The sequence below is a fragment of the Eretmochelys imbricata genome, chromosome 11 (assembly GCF_965152235.1).
Source record: "Eretmochelys imbricata isolate rEreImb1 chromosome 11, rEreImb1.hap1, whole genome shotgun sequence".
Classification (NCBI taxonomy): domain Eukaryota; kingdom Metazoa; phylum Chordata; order Testudines; family Cheloniidae; genus Eretmochelys; species Eretmochelys imbricata.
Genome location: NC_135582.1, coordinates 68,917,179 through 68,934,285, shown reverse-complemented (window position 1 = coordinate 68,934,285; position 17,107 = coordinate 68,917,179). Strand labels below are relative to the sequence as shown.

General features: G+C 46.1%; 2 protein-coding genes across 2 annotated transcripts; both read right to left on the bottom strand.

The window, feature by feature from the left end:
- Window positions 1-3,965: 3,965 nt before the first annotated feature.
- Window positions 3,966-10,563, bottom strand: LOC144271867 (interferon lambda-3-like). The gene is made up of 6 exons (XM_077829475.1): window positions 10,530-10,563; window positions 7,846-8,006; window positions 6,714-6,791; window positions 6,069-6,212; window positions 5,210-5,290; window positions 3,966-4,064 (listed from the first exon to the last, which is right to left on the bottom strand). The coding sequence occupies exons 1-6, from the start codon at window positions 10,561-10,563 to the stop codon at window positions 3,966-3,968; spliced, it is 597 nt and encodes a 198-aa protein (XP_077685601.1).
- Window positions 10,564-13,398: 2,835 nt separating this feature from the next.
- On the bottom strand, window positions 13,399-15,593 carry LOC144272482 (interferon lambda-3-like). The gene is made up of 5 exons (XM_077830565.1): window positions 15,432-15,593; window positions 14,912-14,989; window positions 14,298-14,441; window positions 13,916-13,993; window positions 13,399-13,497 (listed from the first exon to the last, which is right to left on the bottom strand). Exons 1-5 carry the CDS (start codon window positions 15,591-15,593, stop codon window positions 13,399-13,401), a joined length of 561 nt encoding a protein of 186 aa, XP_077686691.1.
- Window positions 15,594-17,107: the final 1,514 nt, after the last annotated feature.

Below are 17,107 nucleotides of genomic sequence, written 5' to 3'. Positions count from 1 at the left end.
TCTGGATGGGGTTTTCACTCCAAAGACCAAAGGAATGTGTTCAGATGCTTTTGATTTCCTCCAACCAGGAGACAGAGGGGGCAGGCTTGTGAGCTACCTACCAATGACCCAGTTCCATAATTCTCCGAATCGTGGTCCCTTTACCATATGCATAGTAGTACTAGGCCTAGAATGCACGGTATTGGATATGGCTCAGCATAAATTCTTATAGCAGAAGGGATGTAAGCCATGCCCCTGTGAGTACAATGCACCTGTGGCCAATGTCGGGGGGGGCCTCCCTGCTCCCAGGGGATCGAGCTGAATTGCAACAAGGAGCTGGTGGGTTGTGCTGGGGCCAGAGCAAGTTTGGGCAGGCCCAGTCAGCTCCAAGGACCACACTCTCAGCCCATCTAGGCTGATGTGGCTTCATCCCAGCAGCAGGATACGCATGTTTTGGGGAGTGGGTGTGGGGGCATTCCTCTCCCAAATCCTCAGCACTTGATGCAGCAGCTTCCTCCACTGCACTCAGGAGTCCCCTGCCTTACAGCCCAGCTCCCTTCCCTACCCCAGAGCCAGACTTCACCCCTCTTCCCTGCTCCCTTTAACATCCTGAGTCCCTCTCCCATCCCCCTCAACTTAGCTTCTCATAAGCCAAGATGGCCACCATTTTCAAGCTCCACATTCCCTTCCAGGCTCCAGAACCTGCCTCTGTGACCCACCCCCCACTCCCGGCTCCACCCCCACTGCCCCCGGGGCCCCATACCATTGCCTCTGTGACCCCCCCCCCCGGCTCTACCCCCACACTGCCCCCAGGACCCCACACCCCCTGCCTCTGTGACACTCTCATTTCCAACTCCCTTCCCCCCAGGGCCCCACTTCCTTTCTTCAACCCCCATACTGCCCCCAGGGCCTCACACAGCCTGCCACTGTGATTACCCCCTCCGCCAACTCTCACAGATCCTTCACCAGGTTGCCATTTATCACCCCTAAGGAAAAGTGCATCAACCAATTCCTTACGTGAAGTCTCCCGATCTGTTCCCTGCTGGCCTGTAGGCTGTTTATGTTCAGCAAATAGCTCGCCCCAGCCAGGGGACCAGGGCCTCTCCCGTCCCTCCTCATCCAGCCCCATGGCAAAGCCATTCTCTGCACCTACCTCCTTTGTCTCCTGGGCTGCTGTTGCCAACTGGGTCTTACTCCTCCCGGCCTGGGAGATGCTTGTACGAATCACCCGTGAAACATGGGACTATCCCGGGAAAAAAGCAGGATGTCTTGCAGTCTTTTCTGAATTTTGTCATATTTGGTGTTATTCTTAAAACCACAGCTCCTGGAGTCAAGTCATTCTGTGTGACTCTTAGCTTTGATTTAAAATATAAAAGTACATTTCTAGGCCTCATGATTGGGGGAAAAGGTTTATAAATGTGACTCCCCAAAGTCTCAATAACCTCAGGCAATTACAAAAGAACCCATAATGTATTATTTTAAAAACAATCTCATGACTTTAAAGGCAATCTTGTGATTTGGTGGCAACCTGACTCATGATTTTTGAATTCTTGTCATTGGCAATAGTGTCACTTTAAATCAAATTGGGAATATGTCCTTCAGAGCCAAAATACTTTTTGCTTTTAATTCCAGAACTTCACCCTAGTGGGGAAGATGATGATACTTCACCAACATTTAAAGAGTCCAGGCTTGATTCTTTGCTTTCCTGAACCATTTATAAATATAGTCATTTGCACATATGCAAAGTGATGCAGAATAGGTATAAAAAGTGATCACTGTTGATTTGGTACCATTTTGCAGTAGTGTAAATGACAAATCCAAGTGCAAGGTTGCAATATTGCCCATCCCCAAAGATCCACAAATCATGTCAAAATCTAAATCTCATGCAATTAGACAAACAATCATGAGATTTTATTAATAAAGAGTCTCCTGTAGTTTTTTGGGTTGGTCTTTTGGATTCCCCTGTCCCCCCAGTGCGTTTGTGAGATAGTGTTGCTAACACTTCCATATTTATTCTGTAAGGTGATTGTGCCCCTCCACTGCCCATCCCGTACCCAGCAAGTCATTCGGCACCCTCTCCCCAACTCAATCCTCTCTCCACATCAACTCTGCTTGTCCCCCTGTGTCCCCATCATTTCTGCCCCTCCTTCCTTCACCGCAGCTCCTCCTGAAGCTGCTGTGTCCCTTCCCCGGCCCTCTCCCAGGGATGGGTGTTGCAGGGAGTGGAGGAGGGAGTGGAGCCTCTCTGAGCTCCTCTCTCCTCCACTCCTGTGACAATGGTGTTGGCACCTAAGGGGCAGAGACCTCTGACTGCTTCCTGCAGCAGCCTTGATTGGCTGCTCTTCCCCACGACCGGAGACAGTGGGAAAGACAGCCAATCAGAAGCCAGGCTGCAATTCCCAAGAGGGTTGGAGATTCTCACATCATCACCAGACAGACTCCAGCCCTGGCTAAAATCCTGCAACCTGTGAAAAAGTCACGAGCGGTAACAGCACTGGGGCAGTGGAGAATCAGGCTTTTTATATAGTGCATATAATAATATGAAAAATACCCAGCTCTTATAGAGTGTTTTTACGGGAAGATCTCAAAGCACTTTACCAAGGAATTCGGTATCAGTATTCCCATTTTACAGATGGTACAGAGCAGAGACGTGACTTGCCCAACGTCATCCACCACTCCAGCAGGTCAGTGGCAGAGCTGGGAATAGAATCCAGGTTTCCCGAGTGCCAGTCCCCAGTATCTATCCCCCCCAGACAAAAACAGGGCAAATTGCAGCCACGATGTACTCTGCAAGAGCAGTTGAATAGTTTGCCCAGACCTGTGTCTTCACACGGATATCAATGCGTACAAATAAAAAGGAAGCAAAAAGCAATACATGTTACAATCAGGCTCCAGTTAAAACAGCAGCATTTTACTCTAGAAGAGTGTGTCACATATATTGTGATAAGTATAGGATAGTAATTATAGTCCGTGCTTTTTGCCCAATTTAAAGGCCCCATAATAGTCAGTCCTGCCACCAAGAGTTCCCCGGGATTTGCTATCGTGGGAAGATACCTATAACTTTAGACTTTTCATTATTTTAAGTATCTCTGTTATGTCCCCTCTCACCATCCAGCTAATCAATTTCTCCTCATCGGGAAGTACTTCCCTGCCTTTAATGACTTTTGCTATTTTCTATTTTTTGGAAGTGATGAGATCAGAACATAATGCAGTCAGCAAGTAGAGGGTCAATCATCAATTTATATCATTTCAGTTTTAATTTTACATCTTCCATTTTTACATTAAATATTACAAAAATAGCCCATTTGATAAATATGCACATAAAAATGATAGATACAATAAATAACTTAAATACAAATCAGATTTGTTTAAATAAGGATCGCATCAGATGGCTTAACATTATGTCAGCCAGTAAAACAAAAATAGATTCTCAGAATCTGTCTAATACAGCAACACCTTCCATGCATCAACATTATTGCATTTTCCAGCATCTTTCTAAGACAATAATGAAATAGTCACTAGTCTGTAAATCAAACAAACGGTGGGAAAAACTAGTCCTTTAAATTAAAATAAATAACAGCAACACAACATACTATTGGCAAATATTTTTGCGTAGCAATCAACCAATACAATAAATAATACTATCCTCTAGGGCCAAATTTTAATCCCACTGAAATCAATGGCCAATCTCCCATTGATTTCTGTGGGAACAGGCCTTACACTTTAGCTGCACTTAAGGAATTGCCTACAACCAGTCAGGTACTGGCAACTGGAGTCGAAGAGATCTCTTCCTGAAGATCAGCTGTATCGGAATCTTTTGTTCAGAGATCATGGGTGATGGGTATCCGTGGTAAGATGCCAAGTCAGAAAGAGCATCGTGCCTGGTTAAAATATAGTAACCTGTAGGAAGGATTCAGGGTTCCCATTCGCTGGGTCTCCAGTGTCTGATTAGACGCATGAGGTGAGACAGTGTAAAGACTTTGCGTTTAGGTGCAGAACTCCATGTAGGCTGCGCACTTCAAGTCTTCGTTCAGGAGTCGGAAGAGATTGAAGATCACAGATGCTTCCAGGCACCCCGGAGTTTCCTGGGACAGGAGAGAGGGAGTGAACACATTGTAACAGAGAATGGCTGGCTCACACTGGGCGAGGGAAAGCTACTGCACAAAGGCCTGATGGAAGGTGGTGTATATAGATAGGGAGCACAGAGCATGCAGAAAAAGGGTGAGCAGAGCAGTGTCTACACAGGGACATCCAGGAAAGCTAATCTGAACAAACTGTGTGAATTTGAAGTGGGTTAGTTAATGGCATTAGATCCCTGTGTGAACACCCTCATTCAAAATTAAAGTGGTCTTAATTGGGTTACTTCACTTCCAGAGATCGCTTTAACTCTGAATAACAGCATCCATACAGGGATTTAATGCAGTTTAACTAATCCCCTTCAAACTCACATCTTTAGTTAATTCAGATTAGTTTTCCTGGATGTCCCTGCGTAGACAAGACCTTACAAACACTCGAACCTAAGTAAATACTCATTTACACGGTGCTCTAATGTTCTGTAATTCTAAATATATAACAATGTGTGCTGTAGTCTGTTACATTAAGCAGTGAGTCTGAATGAAGCAAAAGGCACAAAGATCTGGGGTAACAGTCAACTTGACAGGTATTATCTTTGTCTCGATCCGATTCCTAAGAAGGCCTGGGCATTGGCAGATCTGTACGAATGAATGATCTCTGGGCCTCTTTTCCCATTGCCCAGCCCAGCATCTCCACCTCTTTAAAGAGAATAGCAAGTTGGTGTAAAGCTCTGCCAGCAGTGTGAGGGAGGGGGGATTTCAGAGTCAGCAGCATTTTGCACAAATATAAATGATTCCACAAGGTACAAGGTACAGAGCAATGGAGGATCAGATGCCTCGTGTTTATCTGAAATTCTGCTATTTGCATCCTATGGGAGGACCCAAACTAGGCCACAAGGTATAGGGTGTTTTCTGGATGCCTGGTCTGTTACAGTCTGACAGCAGATGTAACAACCCTTCCTGATGTGAGAGATTTACCAGCTTTCTGAACTAATTCAGTCTCACGGCACCTAGACTGCTGAAGGTCCTGGACAATATACAGGGCACCATCCTGCACTGGCCCCATGGGAACGGAATGGAGCTGATGATCCTGTATGGATTTGTTCCCACTAACATGTGATGGAAGTTCGTCTTGTGTGTTTGCCAAATGTACTCACCATTTTCTTGGCAGCATGGAATTTTAGGAGCCAGTTAGTCAGTGTCTGGGAGCGTTGATGGCCGTGAGGCTGATGTCTGGCCTGAAAAGAAAATCAATCCATGAAGGAGACTGGCACATGAGTCGAGATTTCAGGAACAGTGGCTGAGCCTCCTTCCTCTCGGTACAAGCCCAAGGCAGATCTTGGTTTGATTAAGTTTATCTAGTTCTTTAGACGTGTGGATTCCATGTTAACCTTCCATGTTCTATTAATAATACCAAGCATTTGTATTACATTGTTCAACTTCAGAAGTGTTTGAAGCATTAACTCAGGGCTTTACTGAGGCCTGTGGGAATGGCCCTGTGCAGGGGGAGGTATGCCTTGTGCTCCCCAGAGGAGCTCTGGGAGGAACTCCACCTAGTAGAAACGGAATATGCCCTGGAGCTGAGCAGGAGTGCAGCATACTCCCTCAGTGTATGCAGCCATCCATGGGTCTGCCTCCTCCCAGTTCCTCCCCACCTCCACTGCGATGTTCTGGGGGGCACATGGAAACAACAGTAGCTGTGCGAAAGAGATCACAATGTCTGCAGTGGAACCAAACTACAGCCCAGAAGCCGACGGTGGGGACATAGCTGCTTGCACAGTAGCAGAGCAGCCAAGCATCATCTGTCCCTAACTAGTTAATCAAGTTAATTAGCTAATTAGATGATGTATCTGAGCAAGGCATACAGCAACTATGTTATGTGCAAACCAAAGTCCACGATTACTGGCACAAGGATTAGTAGATTCTGGATCCACTTAAGGAATTAGTGCTGTTCGGAGTTCAATACACAATTCCCAGACCCACTGTGGCACGAAACATTTGCAATCCAATACTCACCCAGCTCTTCAAGTCCTCTCTGATGTGCCTCAGGATTTCTAATGGCCTCACGAGCTGCTTGGACAGACTGGAATCCCCAAAGTTCTCCAGCACGTCAATAACGAGGTGCAGCTCCGTCTCTACCAGGATCACTCTGTCGTGCACCTAGGGAGAGAATGTGCAGGTAAAACAGTGTGTCCAGGGGACTTGCAGACAGGGAGATAAGGAATGTTTGTGTTAGCAGCAGGTAGGAGTGGCCTGCTTAAGGAGACTTTCCAAAGCCGTGGCCAATGGGAAATGACCTATGACGCAAGGGAGGTGTGAATCCACTCAGTACACAGAGCCTGCTAGTCATGACCCTTTGGACTCTGTTGCTTACACCTTCCTTCCTTGGAATCCAACAACATTTTGTGCTTCAGATCAATCTCAATCTCAATATCTGACTTCCCAGCCCTAAGGGTATACAATATATAGATACAGAAAAAGGGCCGGATTCCAACCTCAGATGACGCCTGTGTCATCTGGGAATAAATTCCTTCTCCATGTTACTCTACAAAAGGATCACGTGAAATCAGCATCCAGCTTAGAAAGAGACAGTATTGCAACCTTGGAAAGAAGCAAGTGCTGTTTTGTAACTTTGTCTCTCTTGGCAGAAGTCTTTCTTACCGACAGCTCTTTGACTTCCCAGTTCCGGTGGAAAATATTGGTGTTGCATTTTCGGTCTGACAAAAGCATGATGTCCTCCTGGAGGCACAAAATAAGAACACAGGGAAATGTGTAAAGGAAACAAAGCAGGGGAGAAAGTGCCAAATTCGGTCCTCAGTTACATCATATAACCCCATTCAGCCATGCAAAGGTACAAAATCCTGGCACAATTTGACTCAACACCTCGATCCCCTAAGAATGCTGCTGTACTAGAGTCCTGGCTCTTCCCGAGAAGGTGCCAAATATGGCACAGAAGTCAACAACACGCGCTTGTCATATTGCTTTGCTGGTTTCAGGTTGTGAACTGCATTTGTGCAGGAGTTTAACTGAGAAGCGGCATCCTTTAACTCTTGACCACTCATCTGAGTGGTGCACTTCCTCCGCTTCAGCATTGGTTAACGTGGAATGTTTGCACGACTGAAAAATAAATGACTTGATCTCTCTAATGCTGCTTGATGGCATGAGATGAATTTGGGTTCCTCAGATTGTCTGTTTAAAGGACTAGACTCAGTTTTCTTTGGAAGGGAAAGATCGCCTATAGTTAAAAACTGGGTCTCATTCTCTAGGTTTGATTGTAACTCAGGACAGAGTTTGAACCCCTGTTAAAACTTTCTGAGATTTAAGATTAAGAACGGTTGACTCTGTAAGAAATCCGAGCTGGCCAGGCCCTAACCTCCTTAGACTGACTCGAATCAGGAACATCCACTTAGACAGGTTGCCCCTTCTTTCTCTCCTAGCTCCTTTCTAATAGTAAGAATGCCATTCTCCCCTTGCTATTGTCTAATCTGTGATTCTGCTTTAGATCAGTTCCCACCTTCCTGCCCTGTCCATGACTCTGCCTCTCTCTGACTCTTGCCGGAGCTGAACATTCTGAGCTTTGCCCTTTCTTAACTAAGACTGGGTGGGGGATCACCAACAAAGAAGATCCAGAAAGAGAGACTTCTCTCTATTTCGTCTGCAACCCTACACCCCAAACTTACCGAAGCATTTTTCATCTGCCCACAGTAATATGCCGAGAAGGCTGCGGTTGAAACTACAGCCTAGCACCCACATTGCCATTATTGCCCTACTTATGTGTCTTTTTTGCACTTACAAATCTGTCCTTGACATTCTTGAAGGTCTCCAGTTCCCAAGGTGGCAGGGACTTGTATTTTAAGAGGTGGCACGTCTTCCTCTGAGCCCCTTTGGGAAAGGCCTCCGTAGACATTGTCCATAGGGTCAGGACAAGGAGCAATTTGCAAGCCATCATTTTTTCTAATTGAATCAGAAAGGGGAAATACACACATCACTCCATTTCCAGGTTACAAGGATTATAAACTGTATTTTTGACAGTCTGACAAGGCGGGGAAAAAAGGGGTGCAGGAAGATGAGGGCTACAATCAAATATATACATTGGTGGCTTGACCCCAAAGATCACAACTGAGCAAACTCAACTCTTCTTTTCACAAATGTTTTCAGATCAGGCCCCTTAATTTACGGCCCCCAGCACTAATAATAAAAAATAAACTGGTAAGAGACTTAGAGGGACGGATAATGTTTGATCCTTACTCTTTAGAGTAGATCACAGCAGATCAGACTAGTAAGCCCATGTGCTAGACAGACGCCCCAGACCTCGTGGCACATACCTTGGAGCATGTTTGCTGGGAAATGGCTTTAGTCTCTTCTTCTTCCTCAGGGTTGCTTGGCCTCCCTCTGGTCTGTGAATGTAGCCTCTCTTTTCCATTGCTCTTGCTTTTATACTCTTTAGGAAAAAATAAAATGAAATCTTGTTTTCCTTTTGTCGAAGGAGAAAAACCCACGCTCTAATGCGGCTGGAATCAATGGAAACCGGAAAGTGAAAGTACGGCAGGTGCATCTAGCTCATAACCCTCTGCCCTCCTGAGCTGCGTGTGCCACTACCAGGGATTCCCAGGTGAGGGAAATTCTGCAGGACATCATGACAAAATGATGCAAGGTTTCCCTGCCTAGAGTAGGCGAGTTCTGTTTCTAATCTTAGCACTGCCCAGTTTCCGGATTTGCTGTGTTACCGTAATGATCCACCGAGCAGCCCTTTCATTCATTTTTTCCCCCGCCCTCAGGAGTGACTCTGCGAGTCATCACTGATGAGCGAAGGGCGAAAGGACAGTGGTCTCAGTACTCTCACAATGGGCAGAGAGGGACTGTTCCCAGAAGGGAGCCTTCCCTCGCAGTCTTGATAACATCCAGGTTAACGATCCACGTTTGTGATTTACCTGGGAAGCAAGGGCTGGGGGAAGGAAAATCTGAGAAACACTTTTGGCGATGGTCCAGGGGGGAAGAGCCAGCCACAGGCTGTCTGAGCGCTGGGCCAGGCTGAATGGGAGTGTGGCAGGGGAGCAGGCTGGGGCTGGCAGGAGGTGAGCGGAAGCTGCAGAAATAGTGCGATACAGCCTGGGGGGAACAGCAGAGACTGGAGGGGGGAGGCACGGAGGTAGCAGCCTTCCAAGGTACTCCAGACCCAGGGCACTGGTCTAGAGAAGGACTCCTTTTCGCCACTGGGGAGGGGCTGTGTGCTCTCAGAGGCACCGACATAAATAAGGACCGTGTGTCAAGAGGGGTTTGTAAGCAGGTAGCTTGCAACAGAGGCTCCGACAGGTGGCCAATAGGAAGACAACTCACAGAGACTCCCAGTTAAAGCACCAGCAACAAGCCTGAACTGTGGCCAGTGGGACTGGGACCTAGAAGCCAATATTAATTTCCCTCCAAAAAGGGATGGCTTACCAAGGGCAGGCCAAGGCCTCGGCCTGACTCGCTCCTAGGGCAAGGATACTCTGGCATTCAGCATGAGGAGTGGCTATAGTTGCAGAGTTAGGAACTAGCACATGTATCTTTGGTTGTAACCGTTCAAACCACTGTGGTGAGGGAACTCGCACCCTTTCCTTCGTCCAGACCTCGTAAGGAATCGTTGCAGCTGAGCTGTGAGTGCTTGGGCCTGTTCGGTAGAGAAGCTGGTTGACGAAGACTCTGCAGAATTCTTCTCTCTTCCGCCTTACAGCCTCTTCTGTTGTTCTTTCATACCAGTCACATCTCTGACTGTTTCTGGCTGCATCTAGTTGGGGCTGTAGATGAAATGGATCAAAGAGAAATCTAGGAGGCCATCAGATCTGATAACTGGAACGGAGGTTAACAATGAGGTGGGCCTGAGATCAACCCTGATGCAACCTACGCTTTGATGGCATGTGAGCTCTGAATCCAAGACTCTGTGTGAACATGGGGCTGGTGGAAGAGTTAGTGATCTTTCCTCCTTTTCTGCCTTTGACTTTTTGTTGTTTTACTAACTCTCCAGCTGTCTCTGCTGCTCAGGTAGGTGACCAGCTGTCCCAGTTCTGAGGGCCAGGCTGAGCTGATTCAACTAATACCAGAATTTATGCTGCTGTGACTAGAACCAGCTCGGCCATCTTGTTAGCTTTTTGCTGCTGTCAGTTCCAGCTGGGCCGGTGGGCATGGGCTCTCCTGGCTGCTTCATGGAACCAGGCCTGTATAAGAGAGTGACTTGCTGGTAGGGTTGCCAACTTTGACTGGACATATTCCTGGAGGATTCATCAGATGACATCATGGTTAATTAAAGATGGAAAATCCTGGAGGGTTGGCAACGCTACTTCCTGGCCAGTGCACCCCCCCAACACATTAGGCATAGCACAGCAAGCTCACCTCGTGGTCTGCTGCTTCCTGTGACATGGCCTCTGCCCGGGTAACATAGAGCCCCACCCCTTCTGGCATAAACCAACGGTCAAACAAACACTTCCCTGTCACCCTTACCTTGGGCCTTCGATCCGACGCCAGACTCGTCCATTCCACCTTCCTGAGAGGGCTGCTAGGGGGGCACAGGCCTTCCCTCGCCCTGGGTTCTGCTATCCCTGGATAGGCAGCCAAGGCCTGACTGCGCAGACTCCTTGTGACCTCCCTGGACCGCTTCCTACCTGGCCCTGTCATGGGCCTTTGACTCAGCCTCTTGCCAGGCTCCCAGTGTCTCAGCTCTGCTCTCTCTTAGCCTCTTCCCTGGGCTCACTGCAGAGCTTCTAAGCACTTCCTGCCACCCGGCTGGTTCTGCTGCAAGGGAATTTTCTCTGTGCCCCTGGCAGGGCAGTCCCTGACCCAGCTGAGTCTTCCTACCCCTGAACCCCTCCACCAGCATAGAGAATCATGGGTGCACTCACTTCCCCCAGATTTCCTTCACTACTGCCTTGGGTTACCAAATCCTTCATTGAGTTCTTCTACTTTTCTTCACTAGGCCCACATGGCTGCCATGCTGTGGCTGAGGAGGTTACTGGTCTTTGATCCTTTGATCACATGGACTGTGAATGCATAGCTTTGGTCTTTGTAAGTTATTTCTGTGGCGAACTGGCCCATCCAGTTCTGAATACCTCCAGGGCTAGTTGAGAGCTGTGTCTGGTGACTTTAACTCCGTGAGGGGTTGAAGGTGCTCGTAGGTCCCCTCTGAGATGATTGCAATGTCAGTTCCTGAGTTAATTTTAAAGTCAACAGTCTTGCCATAAATATTCACTTTCACTGTCCAAGCAGGCTCTATATCATCACAAGTGATAGATCCCAGAAAGAATGGCTCTTAATTGTCTGTAATATGAGTCAGCTCCCTGACTGCTTTGGTGCAGCAAACAGGTGCAAAATGTCTATATTTTGTGCATTTAGTACACCGTGTATCTCTGGTTGGACATGCATCATCTCTTGGACTATGACTTTTTCCACACCTTGTTGACGTAGGCTGAATCTGTCCCTCTTACTCAGGAAGCTCTTTGGGAATAACTTTTAATACTCATGCTGCATCTGTTAACAGCTTCTAAGCTAGTTTTTGGTTTTCAAGTTCGGAGAGTTGCTCTAGGTTTCCCTGTCTCACCAGCTCTGATGGCTTTGTTACTTGAATAGCTGTGGCTAAAATTCAATCTTTCAATTATAGCTGCTGCGAAAGCTTTTTAATCAGTTACTGCAATAACTAGCCTGTCTATTTTCATGTTTTGCATTCCCATAATCATTGTTTTCAGCCAGAGTATGCAGAACTCTTATGAAACAGTCAACATTTTCCCATGGCTCTTGAATTCTCTAGTTTTCATAAACCACTTATCTCTGATGTATAAAGAATGTATCAAAGCTAGCTAGAACGCTTGCATAGTCATGTTTGTGACTGTGTTCAGTAAAAATGAAAAGGATTTAGAGATATGCTCTGCCTGTGTCTCCACAGCATACATGAAAGAAGATACCTGCATATCTCCAGTTTCTTTATGGACCTTGGTAGCAATGTGAAATCTTGCAAAATATTGTTTCCAGCCTGTCCATTGTGAAGGTTTGTCAAAGCGGATGTTCTCTGGGGCATTGAAGAGTGGCATGTTGATGAGATCCTGCAACCTTTCTTGCTGTGTTCCTTCTGTCTGCAACCTTTCTTGCTGTTTTCCTTCTGTTCCTGTTTTTAGTTTACTCCTGACAACAAGTCATGTTCTCCTGTACCAGCTATGTGGTCAGGACTCCCCAGGGAACATTTGTCTAGCTCTAATGGTAATGCCAAAAGGAAGGAGAAAGACAAGATTCACAGCTCTCTTTGGCCTTTAGTTGCCCGTTTGGAAATGCAGTGAGGGTGATCTAAAAGCAAGCAGCTTTGCAATGCAAGAGGGAGGCAGTGTGGCCTAGAGGCTAGAGTGTAAGACCAGCTCTCAACATCCTTGGCTCTGTCACTGGCCTGTTGAGTGATCTGGACAAGTCACTTTGCCTCTCTGTGCCTTAGTTCCCCATCTGTAAAATCAGGAATAATGAGAAGGACTTCCTTTGTAAAGCACTGTGGGATCTACTGCTGCACAGCACTCTGCAGGAGCTGGGTATTATTACTACAGTGCACCCAATTTTCTGTTAACAAAATGCTTTTAATTGAAAGACAGGAATGCCAAGGCCTGGGAAAACAATTTTATTGGTTCACAATTATAAATAAAACGGCATAATCTTAGTAATAGATAAATACATAAATAATAAATGGCTGATCCATAATAAAGAACACTTTGGTTCAAGTCTGGAAGTTATACAAATCAATTACCCTTCTTAGTCAGGTTGTAATACATAAAGAAGCAGCAAGATAAAAATATACTCTGTATAAATACATCTGCCGAGGATATTTACAGTAAGAATGCATTTCCTGAGGTTGTTTCTAAGAGATCTGAAGCTGTGACTAGTGTGTAAATCCTAGAACTGGAGTGCGTTGTTTTGTTGTTTTAAATTAAAGCTTATGAAATGTTTCCAATATTTTTGGATCTGTTCCCTTGGCTAAAATGCATTCATATAGTGACAATACAATTACATTCAATAAATAATATCCCCAGAGGCCAAATCCTATTGAAATCCTAAATTCCAACTGTGATGAAAAATGGTCCTACAATTAATCTTCTGTAAGGAGTTTAGAGTGCTGCACCAGCTGGAAGTTGGAGCAACCTGGAGGCCAACTGTTGTGTAATTCTTTGGTATAAAAGGATGGAATCAGTTTGCTTGGGGATCTATGATCAGAAGCCAGAGGGAGAAGATGAATGTTCCTGGTTGACACATGTCTTCTCCCAATATGTATGCAGTGCTCTCAGGCTAGGGACTCTCCGGTCTCTAAGTAGATGTGGACACGGGCACTGCAGAGACCAGATGGCTACACACAGAGCTCCCTGTAGGCTGCGCATCTCAAGTCTTCGTTCAGCAGTCGGAAGAGATTGAGGATCACAGATGCTTCCAGGCAGCCAGGTGTTTCCTGGGAAATGAGAGACTATTTACAACAGGAAGTGTGAATGGGGCTAAATTAAAGCCACCATTCTTAAAAACGAAGAGATAATAAGGATAGAAATCTCCCTGCTTCACCCCTCCTCCCGCATTTCCTAAAAAGCCTGATTTATTGCAGAAGGTCAAAATCCCTGGTGGTATAATCTTCTTACAGGCGGTGCTCGGAAGAGACAGTCACTGTAGCAGCAGACACAACAGGGTTTTTTATTGAGATCTGCTAGATTTGTTCACAGCTACAGTTCTGGGATTATTGAAACAGGCTGGACAAGGCACCAGAGAATAGATTGTAGAAATCCGCCCTGGCCTCTGGGATGGGAACCTAGTAGGCTTGTTCCTTCTCTAATTTGCATGGAAGTTCCCTTTCCTCATTGTCTCGACTGACTACTCACCGTCTCTTTGCTCTCATGGAAATTTTGGAGCCAATTGTTCAGCCTCCTGGAGTGTCGATGAGAATGAGTTTCTCTGGTCTGAAGACAAAATTGATACAGACTGGTTGGTGCCCAGAGATTTCAGCCGACAGTGGACCAAAGCCCTTTCTCTCCAGGCGCAGAGCAGTTGTTGCCCTGACATAGTCTAGGCGGCTACTCTTGTGCATATCATATCAACTACCCTCGCTTTCAATGTCCTATGTAAGGATGGGCCCAAAGCAAGGGCCACATGCGAGTATTTGTGGGTACAAGGTAAAGCAACCCATTTGGGAAATTCCTAAGGGTTCTCCTTGAAGAGATTCACATCTGGCACTGAAAGAGAAATCTGTCACTGAATACTCACGCAACCCCTCAGGTCCCCTCTGATTTGCGTCAGGATTTCTAGAGGCCTTGAGAGCAGCTTGGACAGACTGGTGTCCTCAATGTTCTCCAGCACGTTAATGGTAAAGTCCAGCTCCTTCTCTACCAGGATGACTCTATCGTGCTCCTGGGGAGAGAAACTCGTAGGTAAGACAGTGTCTGTGGGAGAAATATACACAGCTGTGCAGATACAGGACTAGAAATTCTCATGCGTAGGGGTGATTAGACTAGGTTGAAACAGGAGATTTTCCGAAGCCACTCAGGGCTTTATTGATTTGTCAGTAAATGAAATATTGAAATCACTCTAGACTGCAAACAGCTTCATCTCCACACGCCTTTCTTGACACCAGTTTATAGCCAGTGAGAAGGCACCTGAACTGAAGGTGAGGGGTGACCCTTATTTACACTGAGAAAGAGCCACAGTCAGATCGGACATGCTCCTGACTCAATCAGTGACTTCCAAGTCAGTGGTCAGAGTGCCACGTGTCAGATTAGCATAGGGCTAAGTGAGATCAGATTCAGAGGGGGCACATGTGAGGAGAGAAGCATCTGCTAGCATGTGACCTTCTTGTACCCCTTGACTGAGATTTTTCGTACCGACAGCTCTTGGACTTCCCAGTTCCGGTGGAAAATTCTGGTGCTGCATTTTCGGTCTGACAACAGCATCATGTCCTCCTGGAGGCAGAAGGAAAGAACAGAGACCCATATGTATGTAGGAGCAGGAACAAACCTGTACTAGTTCTTCCCTCAGTTCTATCCATGCAATCCCAGTGGTGATGCAGGGAGAAGAGATGCTGGTATCAGATGTCTCCCTTGTATCTCTCGGGCTGGTATCCTCAAGGGATATGACAGAGATACTTATGACGAACTTTAAACTGTGCTTTGTCGTCCTACTCCAGTGAGGAGAGGACCTGGGTTCAGCAGGCGCTGTGCTAGAGCCCTGGAGCTTGCCAGCAGGGTGCTAGAGCTGGGAGAAATGTAAAACCAAATCCTTCTTGATAATTGGTTTTGAGCTTCTTCCCTGAGTCCAAAGGGACACGCAGAGAGGGCTGCTCTTCAGATTACAGCCCAGGGCTCACAGTGCTGTTATTGCCCAGGGTGTGTTCTTCACACTTACAAATTTGTCCTTGGCTTTCTTGAAGGCCTCCAGTTCCCGAGGTGGCAGGGACTTGTATTTTGTGAGGTGGCATTTTGTCCTCTCAGCGCCTTTGGGAAAGGCCTCTGTAGTCATCGTCCAGATGGCCAGAGCAAAGAGAACTTTGTAGCCTACGTTCACCATTTTCCCTAACGGAGACAGAACGGGAGAGATACATGACTGACATGCCAGGTTGCATGGCTTACCAGCCAGCGGGTTGGATGGTGTCTCATAAGCTAGGCCTGCACTGGAGACAAACCTAGCTCTAAATTATCTTTTTACTGTTTCTTAAAACATTGTTAAAGCTACTGCAGGAGGCAGCTGGGGACACATCGGAATCAGTGAAATGCCCAGCTGAGCTCTGTGGCTTCCTATAGGGGACTGGGAAGTAAAAGAATTGTTACCATTTCTCATGTCTTCCTCAAGCCAACCAGTTTATTTGATTGGCTGTTAAATTAAACAGCTGACAGACGTGACAGTTTTCAGAAAAAGAAGAAAACAATGTATTGAGATTCAGCAGAATTATCAGTTCTTTTCAGACCACCCTTCAGACGTCAGCTGTTGTAAATACTTGTACACTGTGTAGTCAAACAATGAAGGAGCTAGTTGGTGGAGCAGGATACGTCATCCTATAGCATTTGTTACAAATTGATCCTACTTCTTTTAGTACAGCAAAGTGTGAGCTAATCCTAATTTTATGCAAATATATATCTGCCACTTGCCAAATAGTTCTGATGAATAATTTTCAGGCTACTGACTGTCTAATAGCAATTTGATAGTCATTGTATATTTTGTTGCTGGGCTCCTAAATCACCTACATTCATGACATTGTTTCTGCTCCATAATTTGATGACTGAACTATTTTTAATCCATGCACATTTTTGTATGAAATGTCATTTGTCAAAGTTTTGGGGGTAGCCAAATACTTTTCACAATTACCCAACAATTCTCCAGACACAAAACGAAAACATGCTACAAATCATAGCAACTTGAACTCCCATTTTCTCCAGGAAACTATTCATGAATCAGAGCGGTTTTTGTTCAAATATTCAGCCATTAATAATACATTACAGGTGTAACGCCCTTTGCTTGTACAACATTCATTCCTTGCTGTCTGTCATAGAGCACAATAGAAGCCCTCAATAAAGAGAAATCGTGTCGTAAGGAGAGGCTGCAGGCGAGTCACCCTTACCTTGCCGTGTATTTGCTGGGACGTTGCTTTAGTTGCTTCTTGTGTCTCTGGGCTGCTTTGCCTCTCTCTTGGCTCTGAATGTGGTTTTTCTTCTCCATTGCTCTTGCTTTTATACCAAAAGGCTCTTTCTGGTTAAGAAAAATTACATGAAACCTCATTTTGCTTTAGTCTAGGGCAGAAAAACCCAGCTCTGCTGTCACCCAGCAAAGAGCAGCTAAGTGTTTGGAAAGGGAAAGCAAAAGTGAGGCAGTTATTACAGGTGAGCTCGAGTACTGAGGGATTTCCAGGTGAAGAAAACACTGTGACGTCACAAGTGAACTATGCAGGAGTTCCCTGCCTAGAGTAGGTGTGTATGTAGACTTGGCCTTTGCTGAATTGCAAAGCCCTTTGGGGTCCAGCGTAGAGAAGAATCTCAGCCCCTTTTGTTTTTAAAGTCCTCTTCCTTGCAGTTATAGCTTTGAAAATG